General features: G+C 40.4%; 1 protein-coding gene across 1 annotated transcript; it reads left to right on the top strand.

Annotated features, from left to right (window-relative positions):
* The first annotated feature begins 1,232 nt into the window (after positions 1–1,232).
* slitrk2 (SLIT and NTRK-like family, member 2) lies at positions 1,233–12,840 on the top strand. Its single transcript, XM_069171799.1, has one exon. The coding sequence runs from the start codon at positions 2,098–2,100 to the stop codon at positions 4,771–4,773; it is 2,676 nt and encodes an 891-aa protein (XP_069027900.1). The 5' UTR covers positions 1,233–2,097; the 3' UTR covers positions 4,774–12,840.
* The last annotated feature ends 14,625 nt before the right edge of the window (positions 12,841–27,465 follow it).

Genomic DNA, 27,465 nt, shown 5'->3' with positions numbered 1-27,465 from the left:
TCATGCCAAGGTGTTGCTTTACGTTCCATAAGGGAATTACTCAGGCTATTATACACCACACCGGCAGCCCTGAGGTCATCTGAGGAAGACCTTCTCTTCTTATAACTAAATTCCAAAGAAGATGGAACTTTAAGTTTGCAGCAAAGAAAGCTTTGAAACAACACAGGGACTTTCCTAAATTTACCCTATTGTCAAATATGTGTCTGTAAAATGTCATCCACCTTTGGTCATGTGTTTTAGTCAGGTCAATCCTTACTGTATCCTTACATGTAGATGCAACGTTTTACATCGATGAATATGAATCGATTTTACTGTTTTCTATTTATTTCTGAGTATTTTGTGTCCGCTCAGATACAATAGGAAAATGTTCCATTATATAAAACGTGTTTTTCAGTCTGCTTCCTGAGTGTAATTCTTTCTGATAATAATGACATGTCTATGAGCTGACATGATGAGGGTGTGTAACTGTGTCAGTGACAGATAAAGATGGAAGAAACAGGGAAATAGTGGTATTGAGAAAAATAATGAGACACTAACAGATTGAAAAGGGACCTTTCCTGCCGCCTAGTGGTGTCATGGATAAAAGAAAAAAAAAGAAGGAAAAACAGCTTCTCATAAACTGATCACCAGAGAGGCAGCAATGTAATTCATCTAACTATGTTTCTGTCATTACTTTTGTTTGATAATGATAAGTCGCAGCTATGCAGGTGTGCAGATTCATCACTGTTATTTGCTGTTGTGATGCTGATCAAGCGCATTTTATGCAAACTGGGTTCCTGTCAGGCACTATGATTTATTATGGAGTTATAGTTATTTATTGTACATGCAAAATTGGGAATGCACTGAAATGCAGTTAAAATACTCAAACTGATCATTTGTTAGTGACACCATATAACTGCTTTCAATCTGAAAACTGATTTCAGACTTTGGAAAACAGAGTTTCCTATCCTGACCTAATAGTTTTATAGCTGTTGTGTCTAACATAAAACTGGAGTCGATTTGAGGAACAAACGGATGGTTTTGCAACGTGGTAGTTTCTTTATTTCAAGAGCTTGTGAATGTATGTGTGTGTGTGTTAATGTTGACCGTGTCGGTGACGTAACGGCCCCTGGGCTCCTCTCTCTCTCTCTCTCTCTCTCTCTCTCTCTCTCTTTCTCTCTCTCTCTCTCTCTCTCTCCGTCACACACACATACACTCACTCACACGCACACAAACACACTCGGGCAGCAGCAGCAGACGCTCAGTACTGCTCTCAGTGTGCGGAGCGGAGGAGGAGGACGACCAACGGCACAGGCTGCTGTAGTTATGCCTCAGTTCCGGGAATATATATCTCCTCTCGCGCGCTCTTTCTCTCACCGTGTTCCTCTTTTTCTCTTTTCCTCTCCACCAGAATTTACTTTTACCTCGCTCCTTTCCTTTGGAGAAGGTGATAAGGAGAGCCGGCTGTGCGTCATGGTGCGTCTTTGCGCACTATTTCTGGAAAAGTGATTTCTTCTAGCCTGGACTAAAATGCGCTTTTTCTGTGTGGAGTGGAAGAGAGGGAGCGTTTCGCAGCCCATGTCTCCCTCTGAATATTTGGCTGCAGCTGCTGGCGATCTGCGTGAAAGCACTGAATAAATCGGTGTTCTCTAAAAGGAAAAAAAAAAAAAAAGGGGGCTGCAGTAAGCGGGTTTTACTGTCACCGATTCTCCTCTCCCTCTGACAATGTGCCAAGTCCATCCACCACGCAGGGTGCGCGGTTGTTTCGCTTTTTTTCTTTTCCAGGATTGATTTTTTTTTTTCCTCTTTACTTATTTTTTTGGAAGGATTTTGGAAATTTTGGAATTCAAAGTGAAGGTCAATGGAGAGATCTGTGCATCCCCTGTGCGTCGCGGTCCCATTTAACACCAAATAGCGGCGGTGCGCCTATTTTCTGCGCGCCTGTGTGCTTGTGTGCGTATGTGTGTGTTTATGTCTGTGTGAGCGCCTTTACCTCCTTTTTCCTTCTCCCTACAGTGAGAACTCATTCCCTCAGCTTTTTTTCCCTGTCCATCCAAGGCTCACGCTGCAAAGTTAGATGCTGGATCTATATTTCAGCGACCTTTTTTGGCTGTAAAAATGCTGAGCGGCGTCCTCTTTCTGAGCGTCCTCACGGTCACCAGCCTGTCACCGTCCGAAACGGAGAGCCGCAAAACTTCAGCCTCCAAAGACATCTGCAAGACGCGCTGCGGCTGCGAGGAAAGAGAGAACATACTGAACATCAACTGTGAGAATAAAGGATTTACCACCGTCAGTCAGTTTCAGGCGCCCCCAAATAAAATCTCCCAGCTTTTTCTCAATGGAAACTTCCTGTCACGGCTCAGCGCCAATGAGTTTGTCAATTATGGCAATGTCACCTCACTGCATCTGGGGAATAACGGCTTGCAGGAGATCCGAACCGGCGCTTTTAACGGGCTCCGCTTCCTGAAGCGGCTCCACTTGAACAACAACAACCTAGAAGTGATTAAAGAGGACACCTTTGCAGGACTGGAGAGTTTGGAGTATTTACAGGCAGACTATAATTACATCAGTGCCATAGAGTCTGGCGCTTTCAGTAAGCTGAATAAACTCAAAGTGTTGATCCTCAATGACAACCTGCTGTTGTCTTTGCCTCCTAATATTTTCCGCTTTGTGCTCCTCACTCACTTGGATTTACGTGGCAACCGGCTCAAGATGCTGCCGTTTGCCGGTGTTCTGGAGCACATAGGCGGCATCATGGAGATCCAGCTGGAGGAGAACCCGTGGAACTGCACCTGTGATCTGATCCCCCTCAAATCCTGGTTGGACACTATCTCTGTGTTTGTGGGGGACATAGTGTGCGAGACGCCGTTCAGGCTGCACGGCAAAGACATCACCCAGCTCATAAAGCAGGATCTGTGCCCGCGCAGGAATGCTGGTGAGCGCGTTCACCCCCCCTCTGACTCTCACTTCCAAGGGGCCCTGGCCCCGACCTACCACCCTGGCATTATTACCCCCACCCGTGCCCCTAAAGCTTCCCGCCCACCCAAAATGCGCTACAGGCCCACCCCTCGCATCTCAAAGGACAAACATGTATTTGGGCCGATAATGGTTTACCAAACACGTTCCCCTGTGCCCATGTTGTGTCCCAGTGTGTGTGTTTGTACATCACAGAACCCTGACAGTGGACTGAACATCAATTGCCAAGAGCGGAAATTGCATAACATTAGTGAGCTTAACCCCAAGCCCTCCTACCCAAAGAAGCTCCACCTGACTGGGAACTACTTACAAGTGATTTACAGAACTGATCTGACTGAGTACAGCTCGCTGGAGCTGCTCCATTTAGGGAATAACAGGATAGCCGTGATTCAGGAAGGTGCGTTTGAGAATCTAACAAACCTCAGACGGCTCTATCTGAATGGGAATTACATTGAATCCCTTTCTCAGTCTCTTTTCGCTGGCCTGCAATCACTCCAGTATCTGTATCTGGAATATAACATCATCAAGGACATTTTACCGCAAACATTCAATTCTTTGCATAACCTTCAGCTGCTGTTTCTGAACAACAACCTGTTGAGATCGCTCCCTGACAATGTCTTTGGAGGCACCATGCTAACACGACTCAACCTGAGGAATAATCACTTCTCCTACCTTCCGGTTCGAGGTGTTCTCGACCAGCTTTCAGCATTTATTCAGATTGACCTGCAGGAGAACCCGTGGGACTGCACCTGTGACATCGTGGCACTCAAAAACTGGATGGAGCTGTCCAGTACCAGCGTGGTGGTCAATGAAATCACCTGCGATTCACCCTCAAAACATGCAGGACGCCTGCTGCGCTCGCTTCGCAACGAGGCCATCTGCACCGAACCCAGTGAGGTGCCCCCACCTCAACATCCCCCTCCTACAAAAGCCCCAACGTTAATAAGCCCAGGTACAGAAGCCACCACCCCCCCTTCCTCTTCTTCCTCTTCTTTTAGCTCAGTCAGCCCCACTGAATCCCGTTTCCACACCCCGGAGTTACACCCCGAGGTTCCACTTTCAGTCCTGATCCTCGGGCTCCTTGTTGTTTTCATCCTGTCAGTCTGCTTTGGTGCAGGCCTCTTTGTGTTTGTTCTAAAACGGCGAAAAGGGGTGGAACACGTCCCCACGGGCGCCAACAACTTAGATCTCAACTCTTTCCAAGTGCAATACGGCTCCTACACACCTGAACCAACCCAAGACAAAAGCTCTGAAAGCCACGTTTATAACTACATCCCCCCACCCGTGGGCTCCATGTGCCAAAACCCCATTTACATGCAGAAGGATGGCGAACAGGTGGCGTATTACCGCAACCTAAAGGAGCTCAGCTTTGGGCCCCTGGATGCAAAGAAGGACGACATCCTTACCCGCAGCCCAGGGGCCTACACAATCAGCACAGTGGATTTTATGGATAAATCTCCCACGTCGTGTGGTTTGACCACCCCAGAGCCTCCTGAGATGTTGTATCAAAACTTAGGGGAGAGGCCCAACAAAGAGCTCCCCACTGCCTCGGGAATCCCTCCTTTCAATTACAACTTTTGCACTTTGCCTAAGAGACCTTGCATCGTGCCCCCCTACGAAGTCGCAACGGCCCGGCGGCATGTCACCAACCAGGACAGACTGAACAAAACTGTGCTGTACGGGACCCCCAGGAAATACTTCGGGCCTGAACACCCTTTCAAAAACAATGAGCACCCACTTCTGCTGCCTGGGAAGCTAAAAACAGAGCCAGACTACTTGGAAGTTCTGGAGAAACAGACTGCGATGAGCCAACTGTAAAAAAGCAACATTGCCCCCCCTCCCCCCAGGTTTTGTGCAGCATTCATAATAATCACGCAGTTACTGTAATAATCGCCCTCTCTATATATCTATCTTATCTATCTGTGTTCAATCCTACATGATGGACTGGAAGCAAACCGAAGCCTTTGATGATCTTTTTTCTCTCTTCCTTTTTTTTTCTTTTCAAGATGTATAAAAGGAATATAAGAAGTATATTATTATGCAGTTCTATTTTTTTCTCCTGGAAGGTATAAATTATTTCATCGTTTTTTGGAAAATGAAATTCTAAAAGACTTTGACGACGGCAGGTATATATAATGGGCAGGACTTTGTGCTTTTCATAAAACTGTATTTTTTTCCCCCTATGACAAACAGAAACGTATACAGTAATTATTCTCTGTAGAGGAGGAAATGCCACCAATTGACATTCCTGTACATACTAAGCCTACACAGATAAATGGTGAGTGTAAAACCATAAAAGAAAAATCTTTTGGAAACCCAACAAGCGGCAAACTCTTACTATACCTACTCCAGAAAGTGCCTTTGCACTCAACTATTTTATCAACAATGCTCTCTGCAAAATGGAACTGTTCCTTATTTTGTTTTTGAATGTGCTGTATTTTAAAGAATCAAACCTTTGTGTAAAATAGAAGATTTATTTGTCCGTTTGAAAAGAAAAAAAGGAAAAAAAAACAAAAGAACTTGAGACTGAGTGTGAAATGATATCTTAGTTCTTGACAGGGAGAATCATGTTATTTTGCTTTCATTATGAAGTGTCTTTGGAGATGTACAACTTATAGAGAATATTGTATGCTATAGAGGAGCAATACAGCGCGGCGAAAATGCGCCATTAAATTTTCACTGAAGCACTTTGTCAAGATCCTGAGCTTGAGGTACATTTTTGTTTAGACTGGTCTTGATTATTTGTGGATGTTGCCGTGTGCTGTGGACTGCTGTGTGTGTGGTGAGAGCCAGAGAAAATGAAAATAGAGGCCGCCTGCAGCTCCTCCTGCTCTCTCTCTAATGAAATGTGATGGGCCCTCTAATGATTGACTACAGTTTTTTGTTTTTTTTTCCCCTCCGTTGAATGATAGCCACTCTTTACCTCTTCCTCTGATCTGACACAGCATTTCAACATTTTCTCCACATTCCCACTTCTCCCTGTAGAAAACCCTCATTCATCCTTGTTGTGCACAGACAACACTAACTTGATGTGGCGAGTCAATATTTTCTGCAGCAGGAACGAGGATGTGTCAGAATATCAGAGGGTTGGAAAATGATTGTCTGGAAAAGCTGGCCCCCAAGAGAGGCATGTAGATAGAAAAGTGTGCCATTTTTTTTTTTTTAACAGTTTCTTGAGTGTTGTAATCTTGCAGGAGTGAAGAATTGTCATTAGTATAGCAATTACCAGTAGTGAAGCCCCTTGTGGATAAGCTGTAAAATAAAATGAGCCGATGCTGAAAATGGAGGGTAGTCTGCAGCACACAGAAACCGGTTCTTAAGAAACACAGCAGTTCTTCATGTATTGCCATTCCAAAATGACACCAGATGTTAGATTAAAAATGCTGATTAATGGACACTGCGTGAGAAGAAGTGACATTATCATGGCAGTTGACAGTATTGTATTGCTCTTGTGTATAGTCAGTAAAAGACAATGCAGTCTGCGGCAAAAACAGAACGGATTTTACATGATAGTGTTTTTTTTGCAAGCCAGCTTTTGAATATAGTTTGTGCATATGTGTTTGTGTCGTTATCCGCTGTGCATTCAGAGGCCCGTTCCTCTCTCTCCCTGCCGTGTGACATAGATGAACTGTGCAACCCGCTCTAATGCTAATTCTGTTTTCTGTCCTTCAACTCAAGTTGACATTGGCTCTTTGTATTCTCTGTGAATGGCCTCCCAGCGGCCAAATTCTTCTCTTCCCCCCCACTTCTCCCTTTTGTATGTCCCCGGCCCGCCACTCTCCTCCACCTCCTCCTCTGTCTTTTGTCCTCATGTGGTTCTTTTTTTTTTCTTTATGCCCTGTCCGCTGGATCTCTGCTGGCTATTGTGTTGCTGTCCAAGGTGCTGAAATGTTGCTGGCAACAGGGCTGCGTTCCAATCTGACGGCTGGGACCTGCAGAGTTTTATGCAAAGGAGATTAGCGAGTTTTCACTTCTGTGAGATGAGACTATCAAACTGTTGTGCTTTCTTGAAGGTTTTGGTTAAGTAGAAAGTTTGACTTTTTCTGTTTTTGCTGGACATCTTTTCTAACAAAATAGGTCTGACTAAGCTTAAGGGCATTGGGAGAGTCATGCATATTGCATGCAGGCTGGTTGTGTTTGCTGGTTTCAGCTTTTGTGTTGATCACTACATAGTCTGGTTGCATTGAAGGGATATATCAACTGGAAAACAGCCGTCGAAATAAACATTGTTTGCTTATTTTGCTACAGCTTTCAGGCTCGCTTTGAAAAATATCCATCTGACGAAAGTGAAATTTGGTTTAAAACACCAAAAGAAAGTTAGAGAGTGGACCTATAATTAAAATAAAATGGCATGTGGTTGTTGGTTGACAGAAGAATAAGTAATGTTTTAGTAAATTTGGTTTGTTGTGGCTTCCTGTGAGCGAAATGGTGCTGTATTGGTATGGTGGTACGAAGTGTGCTTATTATCACTATTTCCATAGTTCTCATCGTTTCAATTTGTTATGACATTGTTTGCACTGACCAATTTGATGGCATTGACCTGGGAACATTACAATATTGCTGCAAACAAAGTCCAACGGGCTGTGAGATGTGAACAGCTGTACGATCAAGCAACAAGGCAACAGTTTAACCAGATGATATACAACTATTTCTTTGTAATGTGTATAATGTGTATCAATCAAACAGCAACTTTTTTAATTGTTTCCAGCTGTTACCATCCACTTCCTTTGTGCAATTCATTGTGGTCTTTCTCTTTCTGCAAACCGAAAACAACTGTTTATTGTTTACAATTGATCTGAACCAAGAATCATCCTTCATCTTGAAATGACTGATAATGAAGGTGTTTTTCTTCATCATCACACCTGCTGTCCCAGACTGTCTGCTGCCGTACATTCATATCCATCTGGAAAGAACTGGGCCACTTACATCAGCGAATCCCCATCGGTTCACAATTCTTAGATGATAGATTGTTTCAATAAGCTAGTATTACCAGGCAGGATCCTCACTTTCACCCTGTAAGCAGAGTTTTGGGATAATATCATTTGCAGCAGAATTGTGTTTTTGAGCGAAAACGCTGCCGCTCTGAACACCTGAAAAAAAAAGAAAAAGTGTCCTCTTTAATGTTGTTTTGCTGTTGCTGCTGCATGAAACACCTAATTTAGTCCAAATCCTCGTATTTTCTCTACCTGTTCGCTTCTTCGTTTTTCTCCTTATGCATTCACTTGTGGCCCCTCAGTGCTGTAACTTTTTTATAGACGCTGTTTCGATTTGCTTTCATCCGTGCTTTCTGGTGCAAAGGCACACGATGAGCAGGGGAGATGCTGTGGTAAGCAAAGCTGTGAATGCTGTCATGCGGGCTTCCTTTTTAACAAGCTTTGCCATTTCAGCTGCTGTGTGAATGGGATGGGGGAAGAAAGAGAGAGAGAGAGAGAGAGGTCGGGAGAGCTGTTCATTCCTCTCCTTCTCTGAAAATGGAGTGATTTTCCTTCCTTGGGCACAATAGGTCCTCTGTGTCTTTTTAGTGGCAGTGAAGGAAAGCGAGGGAGTGCTTGCACGCACACACAATCACACACATGCACACACACAGGGGATATAAGGGAGGGTTGGAACATGTGCAGCCTTGCACACCAATGAGAAAGCTTTCTCCCCAGAACACTCTCCTCTCTTATCTTGCAGCCATGGGACTCGTGTGTGTGTGTGTGTGTGTGTGTGTGTGTGTGTGTGTGTGTGTGTGTGTGTGTGTATATGTGTTTTTGAGTGACCCAGTGAGTGACTGCATTCATATATTCATATGTTATGAGTGAACGTAGGTACCTTTGTGAAAGTGTTCTCTTTTCTTCTTCTTCGATAAGATTCAAATGTATAAATCTGTATTTTGTGGTGAAGCTCTCGCTCTCTCTCTCTCTCTCTCTCTAGCTCGTTCGCCCCTTCCTTCGCTCTGTCCCCGGTCTATCTGAGAGATATGACAGGACTTTTAATTGGCATTCCTATAGTGTGGCTCCATGTGTGGATAAACGATTCAGAGATGACTTTGAAGCATATAGGCTACTATTACTTTTGGTTGATTTATAATAGCTGTTTCTGGATCTGCGTATATGCATATGTCTGTGTTTTTGGACTTTTCTGCATTGTGTTGTGTTGTGACAGCAGCTTTTCACACGTATGATTTGAATCATTTAGCTGCAGACTGCTGCAATCCATTTGCTTTTCCTCACTGATGTGAGTGTACCTATACTCCATCAATTATAACTTTCGCACAACTCATTCTCAATTACGTTCACGTCATCCCAAACTGTCATTTCTTATTCCGAGATTTGTGTTTTAATTCGAGCCCCTCTGCAGAGTGTTTTCTATCCGGGTGGAATTGTGTCATTCAGCGTTACGACATCCTCCCTGCTCCTTGAACTAGGATGTTACCGAGCTGTCATATTTAGCAGAGGTGGAAGGTGGGCAGGTGATTTATTTTAGCTGTTCAGTTTCCAAGAGTTTCCATGAAACGTGTAAAAGAGAAGTGTGCAATCATTCCAAAGCACTTACAGCTGTAGTAGATGCAGTTCTGTTTAAAAGTGCCTCATTTGTCTGTAAATGAGACACAGACACACACAGATGGCACCGAGAATATTGCATCATTTCTCTGGTGGTTCTTAGAGACTTTGAATCTATCTGTTTTCTTCTGTCTCAAAGTCTTGCTTTTGAGCCCATTTTATAGGGTTGTATTCTGTTTATAGTGTTGAGTTTTGTGCTTGTCTTTTAGGTTAGGTTAGGTTTGGTAGTTACTTTATTAATCCCTGAGGGGAATTTTTTTTTCGCTACAGCAGCATACAGGAAGCAATAAGATAATAATAGAATAATAGAAAGCAATAAAATAGCAGTAAAATAGCAGTAAAACATTTAGTTTAGTGTGTACACATAGTTGGATTAACATCATTGTGGACGTTAGGGCAAAAACAAACCTAAAAGTTCTGTGCTTTATGCTGAATTGAACAGCCAACTGCTTAAGAACAGGTAAGCTGTGAGCACAATATCAACTGAAACATTCAAGATTTTGAAATTAGGCCCTTCTACAAATACCTTCATCATCAATACCATCACTTTCTGTGGTGCTTCTGTGATGCATATTGCTAAACACATTTGAAATGAATGAAAGTACTGTCAAGTAATTTCCACACAGGTACTGTGGGGACTTGGGTTCTGGGTGTCGTTTGGTCAGTAATCCAGCATTGCTTTAAAGCTCTTCAGGCTGCCGGTGCACCTGGCCACTGCTTGTGTATTTTTGCATGGCGGCCAGGCGTGTGTGGACACACCACCCAGCGACACTTCACGGCACGGTCCTATTTTCAGTGTTGCCGAGCATGAAAAAAAAACGTTTTTCCAAAAGAGAAAGAGCTTTTCTGTTCTTTGCAGCTTCCATAGCAGTTCATCTTCAACTCTACACCTGTTGCAGCTCGACTTCCTCATCTCTTTACGCTGCAGTCTCACTAAAGATGAGGACAGATGGGTGTTAACCAGGACAATTCGCCATCATGTCATTTTTTCTATGCGGTTTGTGGTCTTCACATATTGCTGCGTGGAGCATACTATTGGTGCAACCGTTGACACGCGACACAAGATGTGTTGTGGCGTCTGTGTGTTTTCAGTTTTGGATTCAAACCATAGCCCTAAATATTTGTTTACGTTTGTTCTTGTCTTCTTTTTAAATGGGACTTTCTCAACAGTTTTTAGGGAAGGCTGGTTTACCATCTGCGCAATAGAAGTAACTGTTCCGGGATCCTAACGTGTTGTTTGCTAGTTCATTTAGTTGCAGTTTAACTGAGAATTCTTCCCACAAAAATATAACATCAGCTGAAGCCGTTCCTTCTTTGTTACCAAATCGTACAGCCCCTCTTGAAAAAAAAGGGCCCTATGTCAAAATCTGGCTTTAAGAGCTCTGTTGTTGTAGTTCATATTGTGCTCGCATTGGACAAACTTTTTATACGATTTCTGCTACCTTCCCCCAACTTGTCCAAACAAAATGTCTGGACCATTTGTTGCTCAACCCACTTACACGCTCAACGTCCCTAATAAAAAGATCAGGCATCAGGCTATTTGGACTCAAAAGGCACAAAATATTTCTTTTTGAAAGCACAAAGCCTCATGATTCAAACAGTGTGAACCATTTTAAGATACCAACAAAACTGCAAAAACTTGTAATATGAGAGAGTACACAGCAAAATGCTCCAACAAACAAGATGCTTTCAAGTTTTTAGGGTTTTCTTTTAGTAAAAAACAGAAAAAGGGGTCAGTTTAGGGAAAAAGCTTTGGGGCTCAGGTCAGGTTATGGTTTTGGTGTTTTCAATTTATCAATAAAATGAAGATGAAACATTGCGCAGTAGAATGGCTTTTAGTTCAACCTCATGAACTATTTATTTTAGCCTTTAAGTACGGCATTAATACAGCCTTCAAACTGAGTTTGGGTTTAGCTCTCAAATTTGACAGTACCGGTCAACTTTAGTCAGATCACATCTGAAAAATGCATGTTTGGCCAGGTTCAGCCTTTGACCCACGCTCATCTTCATACATAAATGAAGTTGTGCTTAATTGTATTAGCGGAGGGGCTGTGGTAGATCAACTGTGTGCGCTGAGCGTGTGCAGAACCTGAAGGCAGCAGGGTTCATAAATCCTGTAATGCACAGAAGTTGGGAAATGGGATTTTTAAGCAAATATTTCCTGGCGGCATCCTAAATATTTGCTTTGGTCTTGCTCTCTCCTTATCAGTGACACATGTAACCCTGTTCTCAGAGAGCAGCTGCAATAGATTACAAGTGACCCAACCTTCTATTAACACTTGAGTAAAACTAGATTAACCTGATCAGCCTCAAACAATTTCCTATTCAGAGGAAGGACCTCTGTGACCCTTTCAATACGCCACCATCCTGTGTGTGTATGAAATGAACGCGTCACACTTATGTGATACGATCAGCCATTTATACAGTGCTATCAGACATGAGTACTCCAGCAAGCAGTGTGACATGACTGTGCAAGATTTACGATTAGAGAGCGATGACAGCAGTAATGCTGCTCCGTTTAAGTGTCTTCAACACACACTCATGCACATTGATATGTGTAATGTTAGCATAACTGAAGTCTGCTTCTGTAATTCAGAGAGGGAAATGCAGTGTGTGTCGCGCTCCTCCTGTTATGTAGCAGAGAGCAGAGGTTTCACTGTTAACCAAGCAGAGAGAGGCGTGCTGCTCTGGACGCCCGGCGGACTCACTGAGGTGGTTACATGTAATCAAAATGTAATTATTCCATTTACATGTAATTACTGCGCCTGCTTAAATATTAATGTTGCCATGATTGTGCTTGATTGAATGATTGATTTACAGTTTTGCATGCGTGCCCAGTTAACTGCTGTCTGGTTTAATCTCTGTTAATGGTTACTGATGATCTCGAGCCAGTAGATTTTAAAAATGTCACATTGATAGATTAAAGCTGCTCCAAGCAACAATGGATCAAATGATTATATGTAATGTGAAAGATGTTGATTGTAGAGACAAATTCACAGATCTTTCACCAGCCTTGCAGTTTCCCTTGTCTTTACTTTAGCTTATTTAGGCTCATTGTTTTGGTCTTCGGCCCGCAAACTATGTTTTTATCAACTTTTCTCGCAGAGAGAACGGCCAGATTTGTTAAGTGAAAAAAAAAAATGGTCAAACTTACTTTAGAATATCCGCTTAGACAAAGTTAGCAACTAGCTGTTGAAAATAGCGGAGCATTTAGCTGCTAAAGAGCCACATAGCTGGCTAATTGACTCAACACAAAGGCTAGTATTGGTATATGTCCTTTGAATGTGTAAATAGGCATTTGTTTGGTATTAGTTGTGTACATAAATGCAAATAATTGTGATACTTTGTCTGTGTTGTGTTTACATGCTCCCCCCTAGTGGGCAATGTTACATTTTTTGCAGCTTAAAGACCAGGGTGTATTTGACATGAAGATTCAGCCCAATTTTTCTCTTTAGTATAATTGTTATTTAGTGATTCGTGTAACAAAAATGTCAACATTTTCTGGTGCCAGAATCTCAAATGTGAGCATTTATTGCTTTCCACTGTAAATAGTTTCAGGACTTTTGCTCCAAAATATGAGCAAAGATGTCGCCTTAAATATGCTCAAAGGGGATTTTTCATAGACAAAGCTGACTTAAGTATTTTGAAATGTTCTTTTGTTTTTTTTGTTACTTTTTGATGCTTCTTGTATGAGAAACTAAAATAATTACCCATTCCAACATTTCCTTATGGTAATGATAGCAATCAAACTCCACTTTTGTTTAGCTTGTATCAGTATTTTTAATAAGCTATTAATAACTAATTCTTTAAAAAAAAATAAGAAATTGCATGAATTAAATGGATACTTCTTACTTATAAGTGCTGCCCTCTATTCACAATAGGTGCTTTTCCTTTGAAAGTTCCAACAACATTTCAAGGAGTGAACGTTTCTGCAGCACTTTGTGTTTCACTGCAGGGCTGAAGCCCCAGGAAGTTTCAACAAATTAGTTCACTGCCATATCAAAAGCTTAACAGTGTCAAACACTCTGAATGATGCCATGTTCATCGAAAACTGGAAATCAAGAACTGGACTTATTTGATGGTCCATTGGTTGTAAAATCTCTTGCACCTCTATCCTGATTGTCCGCTGCAAACAATAAGTTTGACCAATCACTGACGGTCAGTGCTGCCAGTTACAAGTCGAAAGTCAGTATACCCTCAGAAGAATCACCACAGAGCAAAAACTATCTCTCAAAACTGTATTTGCTATTCAATGTCAAAGCAATCACTGGGAATACAAATAATGCATGGAATATTTTTGGTAATTAATGTGCACATTTACTGCATAATGCTAATAGGTATATTAGCACATGTACACATGGCTTGATTTTGTTTCTATTGTGGAAATGCAGGAATGGGAGCACAGTTCCTTAAAAGGTCAGTTTCCCAGAGAACAGTACCTGCAGTGGAAATGCACCACATACAGTTTTTAAAATGACTATATTGGTGTTGTGCCTGATTATAATTTGTTGTATTGTTGGCAGTGATCACTTTTGCAGCACAGAATAATACACTCACTCACCTTCGGGATGCCAGAGAGGTATATTAGAGTCGTACTTGGCAGTGGGATCTATCAGCTGCTCTGTGTTCGTGGTATCTTCAGGCGATGATGTTGTGTATGTGACCCTGACTGAAGCATCTGATTTCCAGAGTGATAAGCAAGGTTTAGCTTGTCTATGTAAGGAGCTGAATGTCAGAGGGGTTTGAAGCAGTCAGTCAGATTCTGTTCCTCTGCAGTCTCACTTCTGTTTGCCTGAGGCGTATTCGTTGATTGTAGTCTGGCAGGATCCTGCAGGAAAATAAATTATTTTTTAATTTGACTTTGAAAGCTCTTCACAGTATGTGACAGTCAAATTCCAATGGACTAGATGATCTATTATGGCACACTGGTTGTTAAAAACAGATATTTTAGGAAAACAGTCAGTGATCAAATAACACTGCTCCTCTTTTAGACATGAAAAGGTTTCAGCAGGAGACTCATTTGGTTTCAAGTCATTCTAGCTGTTACATGCTGCTTTACTCTGATCAAGGTTCTCGTACTTTCCCCTATCAGTCTACAGTATTGGATATCAGAGATGTTGAACCTGGTTGTATCTGTTTCGGGGTTGGATTTCATCCAACACAGTGATACCGCTTTGAACTAAAATGCTTGGGTATTGGGTGTAAGAGGTTGTCTAGCACGTTGTAATCTGACAACATCGGCAGTGTGAGAATATGTTTCATTATCACCACATTGCACAGTAATTGAACACATACATGACGCTGTGGAAAATGGGCAGAATAACATAGATTTTTTTGTTTTTCCATCAGTCTAATTTTAACCACACTTTAATCACCCTAAAACAATACCACATATACATCATCAAAGCTCAAATTCTGCACAGCCTTTTTCAGCAATCCAGACAGTTTTTCTTCTCAGTCAGGACTGCCAGTAATTTCAAAATTACTTGAGTTGGACGATCACTGACAATAAACCTTATGTTTACATTTACTTTTGATGCAGTGAAATAATATGTGGGAATCAATAGACAGCTAGGATGGTAGAATATATGTTATTTTAACACCTCAAACTTGACAAAACACTGGTTTACTCGTGCAGTGAATTAATTTGGTTAAGGTTAGTTAAGTCCTACAAGTACATTTCTCCCCCATTTCTCTAAAAGACATGAATGTCAAAAGCAAATTTGCAAATTGGTTACCTCTGTTATGAATCTGATCTGCAAAAATATTCCAAAACTAATGGTATCTGTAAATCCAAACCCTAAAATAACTTGTGTATTTTTAGCGAGTTGTATCCCTCATTTGTATTGTTATTTAATAATGCAAACAAAACAAAAGGATCTTGGGACATGGTGCCAATGTTAAAGAGAAATAAAACTAACCCTGAAAGCAAGATCAGAGTAAAAAATGACTTAGAAAACTGTGAACAATGACTGTAATTATGGTGGAGAAAAGTTCAAATCATTCAGTAAACTGTGATGATGATGATAACAAAAACAGTCAAAAGTTACACCTTTGTTTCCTCTTCAGTGTAAGATAACTTGTGTAAGAGAAGGTAACAGAGCATTTGTTTTAAATTCTCTTTGTTTGTCTGACTGCTTGCATGCCATGTTTGATATGTTTTTAGCAATGACGACATTGTCACAGATCTCAGCAATTAGCAAAGAAGGCAAGACCAAATGACAAGTATTACATTTTAAATGTAACCAGCAGTCCGCCTGTTTCAAAATTTCCACCTGAAAAAATATTCCCAAATTCAGAAACAGAACCTTTGGCTCTATGGATGAGTCACACTGTGGTGGCTGTAGCTCAGATGGTGGAGCGGGTTGCCCATTGATCATAAGGTTGGCGGCTCGATCCCCTCCTCTTGTCCACATGCTCAAGTGTCTGTTGGCAAGACGCTGAACCCCAAGTTGCTCCCGATGGCAGGCGAGCAACTTGCATGGTAGCTGTGCCGCCACTGGTGTGTAAATATGTGTGATTTGGGTGAATGGCAGGCAAACTGCAAAGCACTTGGAGACTGCTAAAAGATAAAAGGCTGTAAAATTGCAGACCAACATATTCAGGATAATTTTCAAGTACAAAAGGTTTTGTTGGTGGTGTCACCAGGTCAAAACTGTAAATTTGAGAGTAAATAACAGTCTTATAACAATGAGATACAGAAACAAATTATTTGATGCAACAGAAATGAGGCCCAACAATGCTTCATCCATTTTCGTCTTGGCAGTACTCTCACTGAGTGTACTTGCTTGACAGCCTTCTCTGGAATTATTGCCACTTAGACGCAGCTGGAATCCATCTGTCATCAACCAATGCTGCTTCAGCTGCACTTTTTACAAGAAGATTAGTTCAATTCACAGACTAAAGAGGCACGATCAAACATATCTACTACAAGTAAAAATGTCACTGGAAATGACTAACGACAACAAATAGATTTACATTCCTTGAAGGGTCAGAGGTCAAGGAGTTAGAATCATCCCACAGAAAACCTGAATGCGAGCGAGCAAACATTTCTCAAATATCACAAGTTCCTAGATCATATAAATGTTGATCGATTAAGCAAGAGGAATGTGCACCTTCCTCTCTGCATACACATCAACATAGAGTCAAGTAAATTATATTGAGAGTGAAGGAAGTAGACTCCATAACAACATCCCTTACTGTACTCGCGCCTATAGCTAACCTTTGTTCATGACAAGTTTGTGAAAATGTCTTCGTTTGTTATTGTTTAAACACTAACCTTAATCATGGTGTATGCTGTGAGACTCTATCTTCATGGGACATTTCCACAGGTTTGTCTTTATCTTGATGATGTAACACATGGTTTACTTGGACTTTGAGCTGGACAGAGGAGCATAGCTGCTGTAGGGATTTTGGTCCTCTGGTCCAAATCTCGGGTTCACTTCAAGGTCAAAGGAGCTCAACCAGCAGACACTTCCTGTGATGGGAGGATGTAGGGAGAGGGGAATCAACCACACAGAGAGGGAGAGAGACAGTGGGAGAGAGAATAAACTGGTTAACATGTACAGAGGTGAGAAAAATATAGATAAAGCAGGATGTTGGAGGCTAGGACTGAAGAGGAGGAGGAAGAGAAAAGACAGAGAAAAGAATCAATAGACTTGGTTCAATGGGCCGATTGGACTTGGTTCTGCTAAGAGGGAATCCTATTCATGTGTGTGTAAGAATGTGTGTGTGCACTATAGTGTGATTGGACACGTAGGTGTGTTTGTGTGCATTTAAGTGTGTGTGCGTTACAGTTGCTGCTGAACACCAGGTTTCTTGATCTGGTCATTTTCAGTCAAATGGACTTTTTCCACAATTTTATGGTTACAGTAAAAGTGATTACTGGGACTTTAGTGTAGCCAAGAGGTGGGGGAGAGAGAGACTGATGGGGAGGGACAAAAAGAAAGGGCAAGTGAGGGTAAGACACCAAAAAAGAAAAGAAAGACGGAGAGGAAAAAAGGGACTACAAATTAAGAGAGCCCACCCTGAGGCCTGTTTAGTCATTTAGAATTAATGTCCTCTAATGGAGATGCTTCACTTTAAATCACACCAAAATTAGTGCAGATCTTCACTGAGTCTTGTTGTCAAGGGGCTGCTGACTGTGTTTACACCAAAATCAAACAGTTAGATTTTAATCTAATGAAACATATTTGACAATTTAATATATTAGATTTAAAAAAAAAAAATGGGGTTAAAATGAAACAAATTGAAGTTGATTGAAGCCTTCTTCCCAAGACCCTGCTCTCCCCCACACACACATATATATATATATATATAACTCTGAATATTCATAATGTAATCTTCACATGAATAGAACAAATAAAGGTAAAACAACAACTGTTTGTTGGAGGCCAGTCAGGTTTCAAGAGAAAGCAGGACCTGCTTTAAGCCCCTTATCATTTGTGCTTTTGTGGTGCATATTCCCACATGTAATACATGTAATTATTATAAACTACTCGCTCAACAGTAAATCTAAAGGCTTTGGGCCTCTCAGGGTCGGAGGCTCTCGGGTATTTGCCAGTATTGTGAATCAGTGTGACTCTTTTTAGTGACCAGCCCAGATAAGCATCCGTAGATGTACATACAAATCAAATAGATATGTACTTCTTACAAGCTCTATCGCCTTCACTGTGAGTTGCCCAGTGGAAGTTAGAGCTCTGAAAGTAATGCAGTCATGTGACTTTTGTCTGTTCAGATACTGCTGGTAGCTAGTGTAGTGTTACCCGGTACAGATTTGCCACTTACTAATAATGAATGCTGATGAATGCTTGTAGATGTAACAAACCTTTTCTGCTGATGACATCACAACATTTCAATAAGTCGACCTGGTGCTGAGACTTTTATTTTGTATTAAAATATTTTTTCCAAGGTCAAATATGAACCTTAAGGCTGTGAATGCTCTAAAACAAACATCTTGGAGTGGATGGATTATCGATTGGCCGTGACATGATTAATCCACATTGCTAGCAGTTGCATTGATTCCAGAGGTGGAAAGAACATTAGTGTTGTACTGTGCTGGGCTGTACGATACAATTTTAAGGTACATACATCATTACATTTTATGCTACTTTATGCTTTTATTTCAATACATTTCACGAGGTAAATATTGCACTTTACACCACAGTCTATTTATATTAAAGCTTTAGTAACTAGTTATACATCAATGTATCAATAATTCCAAGCTAGTCACATTATTTTGAAAAGGACCATTTAATGCAACAAATACTTGTCAAGCTAAGGTAATTTTTTCAATGATGCTACTTATCATGCTTATTTATACTTCTATTCTTGTTAGTTTTAGTTAAGTGAAAGATCTGAGAGCTTCTCCTGCCACAGACTGATTCAGTTTTCAGTGCCACCATATCCAGAGATTCATGTTACCTTCCATAAAAAAATATCTCTGTGAGTTCCCTGCAGCAGTGTATTCAGATTTGAAATCTGGTATTAAAATAGAAGCACAGTATCAGATGAATGTACTGTACATATCAGCAGATAGCCTGGGTATTAGTGGTATTGGATTCTGTATCAGAGTACAAAAAAACCTGAATTGGCTTCTTCAGTCTTAACTAAACAATACAAGATATTTCCTGGAGCCAACTAAGGACAGCACTAAAAAATGGTATGAACTCCACATCCATCATCCCCTGTCATCTACAGATTTCTTGCCATGTCGTAAAAATGTGTGGAGTCCATGTTAACAAGGCAAACAAAGTCCAGTTACTTTTCCCCCTAAAAACTTCCCAAAGACTGCACTAAGTGGCTTAGCTTTAGCTCTAAATAATGATGAATGGCATTCCAATCTAAACAAAGCAATTTCTGAGATTAATGGGTTAAATATCCAGAATCAAATAAGAGCAGTACAGAAAGAAAACAAACATTTGAGATAAATTGCAGTGATGGAGGACAGGACGGGAAAACAGAGGGAACGTAAAAATAGAAAAAGAAGAAGTGGCAGTCAGGAGAGAGAAATTTGTTTAATTCATGATCCTATTTAAGCAAAATGAAAATTACAACATTGAGAAAGAAAAAAAGAAAAATGATGAAGTTAAAGGAATTCGAAAAATAAAAATAAACTAAGCAGTAAAGGGAAATAAGGATGTGATGAAAGAAAGAAAGAAAGAAAGAAAGAAAGAAAGAAAGAAAGAAAGAAAGAAAGAAAGAAAGAAAGAAAGAAAGAAAGAAAGAAAGAAAGAAGAGATGAACAGGGAAAGGATGTGTCTGAATTAATGAACAATTGCTCTTTAAATCCCACTGTTTTAACTGTAACTCAATTCTAAGTCTAAAGAGGAAAAAAACGGTGATTTTCATATCACTTCTAAACCCATTTACAATAATAGCTTTAATATAATTATTACCGTGACTGACATGTATTATTTGCAAGTACAATAAAGATAACGTGCTTTGAGATTGAAGAAAAATGGGAGGAGGGACAACAGGGAACAAAGTAAGAAGGAAGAAAAGTAGAGCAGGAGCTTTGATTTTCCTCCTGTTCAAACTTTATCGTCTCGTAAGCTTCTCAGATGTAATCTACAGACAAGGTTTACAGTAAAAACACATTTTACAACTCACAATAACCATAACAGCACAATAAAACAATGAAAGCCTGTTGCATGAAAGCCTAGTAAAGCACTAAACCAATCCCCCCACATACACCTTCAGTCTACAGCACAGGCCCGCTTCACTTCATAAGACCACAGCAGTCAACAGCTATTTTGTCGTTGTAGGATGTATGTACAATAAATGAATGAATAGCTCGGTTTGGATTGTTTCCTGTTTCAGTACACTGCGTCTTTCTCCATAGTAGCTCAGCACAAGATGGAGGTAGTTTTTTCTCCTCAGTTTGTTCCTCTCAATGTAACACACAAACCCTCTGGAAGCAGTGAGCTGCTATCATTCACCAACTGATACATTCAGTAGCTTGTTCAGCTGCCTCATATTGATTATTTGTCTTTTCCCTTCTATGATTACATTTTCTGTCTTAACGACTTTATTGCTATTTGCAAAACCCAATCCATGCTTATATATTTCCCCCCAACCACCATACATTATGTCCTTCACTCCATCCTTCCAGCTAGCAATGGGGTCCATGGAACGGGTATTCTAAGTCACATCGCTTGATTGACATCAGCACCTGCGTTACCACTGGCATGTATGCATTTGCAATTTAAACATGACATTTTTTGTCAAATCCAAATAATCCAAAATAACAAACAAATGAGCTGAACGATTATAAAACCTCATACCCTATGATTGTGTCAATTATTAAAGGTGTAGAAATCAATATTTATATATTAAGTAATGTAATACTGTGTGTAATTGTGATACCAGCTAAATGGAAGCACAGATGGCAACTGGAGGAGGATAAATAGTATAAATGAATAAATTAAATAAAAATGCATTAATTCATTAAATTGAATACAATTTAATTTAAATGAATACATTCTAATATAGTGTCTATTTAGCAACTGTTCTGGAACTTTCAACCGTCTTGCATAATATGCAATAGCAGATGATGGTGTTGTTCACTTATCATAGAATTGCAGTTGCTAATATTTTCATATTTTCTGAGCATTTCAAGGACTTCTTCACCTCTCTGTTGGCTTAAATACTGAATGTCATAGTTTACTCTTGACTTTGAGAACAGTTGAAAGAGCACTCTCAACACAACTGTTCGGGTTTTTCATTGTGTTTACATCTGCGACAATCTGATGATAATCATGTGAAATGATCAAAAAGCTCCACAACAGGTACTCATGGGATCTTATGCTGAGATATTTTTTTTTTCCAAATGGTGTTCCCAAGGTTAAAGAAAAAAAGTTGTTTTTTATGATGCACTTAACAGACTGAAAACCAGTGTCTTCCATTATTGTATTATTTCGTATTGCTTTTAAGTCAGCCTACCACTCCAAATAGCTGCCATGTATCAAAACCAATGAATCTGTTTGACAAACAAATTTGACTGAAATCATTTCATTTAGTGGCCATGGAAACCACAGAACAATTTATACTGCCTCAACACTACCAAACTCCAGCCACACCTTTTATTTTGGAGGTCAGAGGTCCTTCATCTGTCTTATTATTGCCTTAAAAAACTCTTCACTGCAAGTTTCTAAGGGGGGCAGTACCTGTCACTCTAAAACACACTGTGGAAACTGGATCAGTTGTATTCAAAGTACAATCTGGCGGACCAAAAGTGATCACGCCATCACGAGAAAATAGGACAGATCCTTCCATCAAGCTTTGTTCACTGAGAGATAAAACAGTAACTTCATCATACCGGATTTGCTTATTAAAGAACGCAAGACTCCAATCAGCAAAAGTCTGGTCAAAAGAAGGCTGACGAGATCTCAGAGGACGGGTAGCATCTCTAAACCACTTCTTAGTAGATTGGGGTGGACTGAGACATTCCAGCATTTCAATGTGAATGATGGAAACAAATGTCCCGTTTATTTATAATTCCAAGTTTGAGATTCCTGATAGTGACAGAAGAGTGTATTTAAGGAAACAGGACTGTTTTGTGTACTTGAAGATCAATGAAGACCAAAGAGTGCTGACTCATAGATTCTCCTCCACAGTCATCTCACCTCAACACCACTGAATGTTTTTGAGGTACTTGAAGACTAAAAAAGTCAAACTTTCCTGGTATGACAAGAAGCTTATTGGAACATTGCTTAGACCTGATAATCTGTGTTATCTTAGCATTATCAGGCAAACTCGTGAAATCTGAACAAGTTGTGTGCTGCTGTAATTACAGCTAGAGGGTGAAAGACAAAAAGATATTCTGAAATTGATATACATTTTTCAACTTTCCAATTATATTGGTCAGTTGATAATAGTATTTGTAATGCTAAATGTTGTTTTAAATTAAAAAAAAAAAAATGCTCAAAAGAATTAAATTGCAAGGGGTCTCAGACTGTTTCTGAATTTCATATTCACCTGCAATTTACATGCCAGACATTAAACTCCAATTGCGTCCCTTCTTCTTCCCTAAGATCCCTTCGTTTCTCTTTCACCTATCTTCCACTGCATCACAGCTATTTCATCAGCCTGCAGCCTCCACCCTCTGCTGTAGATGGGACTGAATTAATCTGCAGAGATAGTTTACATCCAGACGCGGAATTTGTTTTGAGCCCATTTACTCTCAGATTGGGTGGTTGTGCTCTGTCTGGAAACAACTCCATCACCCAGTAAGCATGGTGATGATGAGGAATTTGAGGAGGATGAAGGGTTATGATGACAAGATGGGAAGAAGTGTGAGAAAAAAGAGAGAAAGGAGTCTCTTATTCTATGTATGCCACACACATCTCATCCAAACTTGGTTCTTCAGTCCATCGAAGGACCTTTCCATCTCATTTCCCCTTAATAACCAGACATCTTTCAGGTAGTTTTATGTATTTTAAAGTGCTCAGAATTTTTGCACCAACATTAAGTAGAGGCTCAAGAGTAGAGGGAACAAAGAGGATGGAGGAGAACTACCTCACGCACACTTTTACTATTTCTATTTTCCTTTCTGTTCCGCTCAGCTGAACTCTATTTGGATTCTATCATTGAATCTCGCCATTTAATTTCCTTCCTAATTAGCTGCCTTTCATTTGCAGGGAATGTGCTGTCTGCTGTCCAGTCCAGCTGCTGCAGTCTGTTGACATGCCAGCACTCTGAGAATGAGAGTGTTGTGTGTGAGTGTGTGTGTGTGTGTGTGTGTGTGTGTGTGTGTGTGTGTGTGTGTGTGTAGCCCACTAGCCAGTTATCAGATAGGGCTGTTTAAGAGCCTTTCTTTCCAAGGAGGGAAGAGTTGAGGCCTCTTGGAAAAAAAACGCTCATGGCAAGGTTCATGTTTATTCACAAGCGCACATATGCGCACACACTAGCATCACACACACACACACACACACACACACACACACACACACACACACACACACACACACACACACACACACACACACACACACACACCATAGTGGCAGGGTGAGTACAGTTTAGTGATTCTGAAATGTAGCAAAGATCCCGAGAGGCCCTGGCGGGTCATGCTATTTATTTCAGGTGTGGGGGAGTTGGGGGTATTAGTATATGTGTGGCTGTTCAGCTGAATGAGTACACCTGCATGCAGTTCTATTCCTGTCCATGTGTCTGACTGTTAACAGCGAGCGTCTTTGACAACGCGGAGCCGTGTGTGTTGTGTGTTTGTGCGCCTGTGTGGGCCGCTGAAGTGTGTGACATTTAATACTTTTGACAAGCAGTTGGTCCATGCTGGACCTGTGGGAATATTACAAGTCAATATTTCAATACAACACCCACAATCCCCTGCAGCCAAAGACAGGAAGTGTAAACAGGAGGCATAATAAGCTTGGGATTTTGTCAGACTGCGGTGATATATGGAGGTTAACAAGGTGTGTGTCTGTATTTGTGTCTGTGCAATGGTTTGAAGGATTTTTCTGTTAATGTTTCTATTTTTTTGCTCTCTACGTGTTTGTGTATGTGGTAATGTCATAGCCTAGCTGCATAGTCCCCTTCATGCAGCTCAGTATGAAATGGATCTAGGCTTTAAATCATTGTTGCCTGAATTATTACAACCATGAACGCACAAAGCTAGCAAATTTCAGTCTTGCAAAAATTCCGCGAATGTTGCTTTTTCTCTCAGTTTTGGTCAAAAATTCAAACTAAAATTATATTTTCTCTGCCAGAAACTGAGCTTTTCCACACAAAAAAAGTAACCAGCTTGGTGTTGTAGCTTTACTTTTTAGAAACCTTTATTGCCATATCCCAGACTGAACAGATGGTGGCAGTAACGCTGCATGTCATAGTTTCCTCGAACTAAACCAAGACAAAGAAGAAAAACCCCGCCAGCAGAAACATCAACGATTTGCCGACTCTATATTCGTTGGCATCTCTTGGAAGTTTGATTAAGAAGTGTAATTTTCTGTTTTTAAAGACCAGACCACAAATCAGTAAAACGGGGAAAAAAGTCAACAGATTAATCGGTAATGAAAATCAGTTTTAGTTACCACACTTGGATGAAGTGTTCGAGCAACACCAGGGCTCTCCACATGTTCTCGAGTAGCTCAATCAAGTGATTCTCAGCGAACACAAACTTCAAAAGGGAAACAGCTGATTCATTTGCAGCCTTGATTCGTAAAGACAGCTAAGTATGCATGATATGATATGTAGTATAACATATTGAAGTAGCGTTATGTTTCACATAGACTGGACTTAACTAATCTAACATCTTAAGACATTTTCTCCAGTAATAACACAGACCTCATCAACAGAGGGGTTTGTTGTCTGGAACTACAGATGATCAAATTATCATATTATTCATAATGCCTATTTGGATGCCTCGTGTATTTTGATTTAACGATATACTTAAAGGTGACATATTATAATTGATGTTATTTAAATGCTGTTTGATGTCTGAAGTCTGTGATGGTCCTGCAAGTCTCTTAATAACTTGCAACATCGCCTTTACTTCCCCATCAGATTGACATCAGATGGTTCATGCAAATCCACAAATAACCGTCCAATCTTTAGCTCCATTGCATCGTTTAATAAATTGTTGTTGTTTTCTACTCACGTATTTCATATTAGATTTGGCTTTAATAATACATATATTTGAGAAGTTGATATTTTGAGTAAAGAACAAGAAGCAGAAGTAAAATTCAACTACCATTGTTTGTGTGATTGGCCAGCTTCAAGAAACTGCCCTTCAGCTGAGTTCGGGTCTCTCCTTAGGCTTCAAACCTAAACAGCTATGTGCCTGTTTTTGACCAAAGCTGAACTCTTTATTAATTAATTATTCCAACTAGAATCAGTGTCCTGTGTGTTGCAGCTCATTACTACCATTGGGAAGTTGTTTTGATGCTAACGGGCTACATTTCAAACCTCATGTTACATTGCACTTTAAGAAAAAAAAAAATTTCCCTGTGAAACTAAAGTAAAATCCACTGATATAAAACATTGCACTCATAGAAATTGCCACCACATACCATAACAGTATTTCAAGGTTACAATTCAAAAACAGTCTGTGCCATTGATTTCAAACCTTCAGGTGTAACTTTAACAAATGACAAATCTCGAAGGCTTCCGTGTTTCTCCCTGGGCTATTTCCCCAAACTCAACCACAGGAGGCCATAAAAACAACTCAGCAGCCGGGCATTTCTGACTTATGACTTTATATGTAATGTGGCATACAGAAAGAGGTGAGGGTTAAGGTTAGCCTGAGGGAAAGTAATCAACACAAGGTCCTCACAATTACAGCAAGACAAACTTGTGTGTGTGTGTGTGTGTGTGTGTGTGTGTGTGTGTGTGTGTGTGTGTGTGTGTGTGTGTGTGTGTGTGTGTGTGTGTGTGTGTGTGTGTGTGTGTGTGTTTCCTTCCCTGACTGAAGGAATCGTGTCATAGACTGAAGCACTGCTGGATGCATTCTGGTGACTATAACTGTGAGAGCTTCTGTAATGTGATGTGATTGGAACAGACATTAAGGTCACAGAATGGGGAGAAGCTATGAATTAAGAAATCCTTCATATTGCCTTGGAGGTTATTCCTGGGGCAATGGCCAATGATATGATGGGTTCAAATTGGCTGTGGTGTGAACTCCCCTTTAATGTATGGTAGGACAGAAACACCTCTTACGCTGCTGGTTAATAGTTGTTACATGCCTCACACCTGTAGCATCTGCCACTGACATCAGTTCGTTTTCCCACACTAAAACTGAAGGGCTTTTTCAGAATTATTGCTGTTATACATGCTAATTATTGCTCCTCAAATATGCATTAGTGGGTATGTCTGTGGAGACACAATCAAGGTAGACATGAGATCAATTGGTCATGGTCTTTCATGAATTAATGAATTAAAACAAGGTATACAGCTCAGTACCATTTCAAATATATGAAGATTATTTCTGCAAAGAAAACAACAAAGGTTTATTAATATTATTATACCAGAGAAGACCCTGGGGACATTTCTACTGAGGAGGCAAGTTCCACAATAGGCAGCACAGTGCTGCAGGGAATTCTGAGGGACTTACTTTACCTTGTTTTACTTTGTGTTTCAGCTCCAAGAAAGTGATCCAACTCTGTTATTTTGTTTGTTCACTTTTTCACTGATTGTGAGGATCCTGCACATTTAACAGTTTAGCAAATATTTGTGTTTCATTATGTAACATACAGCGTAAAGAAAAAAAGGAGGAAAAATACTTTTTTCAACAGGAAACTAAGTGGATGGAGAGAGCCTGAGAAGATCTCTCTCTAGTATTGTTTCCAACAGCTCTAAATATTGTGTGACCTCTGAATTTACATTTTGACTCCTTTTAAATCATAAAACAAGGGTTAGGATTAGCTGGTCTAAATAAAAAGTATAAATACTTAATTGGGGGACATTGTTGTTCTGCCACTAAGCCAGCAGCGGAGGTAGTCAGAGTCAAATTGGCTAAATACCAGCTCAGATGTGGAGAGCTGGTGTTGTCCGGCATGACGTGTGAATGGACGATGCCGCTGTTGTGTCACATCATGTCACGTCTCTGATTCCAGAGCGGCGACACGCTATCTAAAATCACACACCAGGGCATCATTATGCTGGCTTTCAGTGTAAAAAGGGAAAAACTGGCCTAATGAGGGGTTTACTTTATAGCAGTATTGCTGCAACAAAAGCAACAACAAAAAAAACAACCTTTATAATCTAAAACATTGATTGACAGCTTTATAAGTAGTGACTTTGAGAGTATGATTTTACATAGGAAACACACTGTATAATCATATTAAAATATATTTTTTTTATATTGTTACTAAGTTAAATACCTAACAATATGAAAATAGTAACTATGCTTTCACAATTACTTTTTCATGGCAGACATTTTTACTTGTAATAGTTGGAAGAACACATATTTAAATGGAACTGGTGAACTCGTGGTTACAACATGGGAAGTCTC

The sequence above is a fragment of the Embiotoca jacksoni genome, unplaced genomic scaffold (assembly GCF_022577435.1).
Source record: "Embiotoca jacksoni isolate LCO1_2020_lvr unplaced genomic scaffold, fEmbJac1.0.p SCAF_5, whole genome shotgun sequence".
Lineage (NCBI taxonomy): Eukaryota > Metazoa > Chordata > Actinopteri > Embiotocidae > Embiotoca > Embiotoca jacksoni.
The sequence above is the reverse complement of the archived record's forward strand: the minus strand, read 5'-3'. Positions and strand labels throughout refer to the sequence as shown.

Excerpts from the sequence above, each read along its gene's own strand:
- slitrk2 (XM_069171799.1), top strand. The coding sequence starts at position 2,098 with ATGCTGAGCGGCGTCCTCTTTCTGAGCGTCCTCACGGTCACCAGCCTG.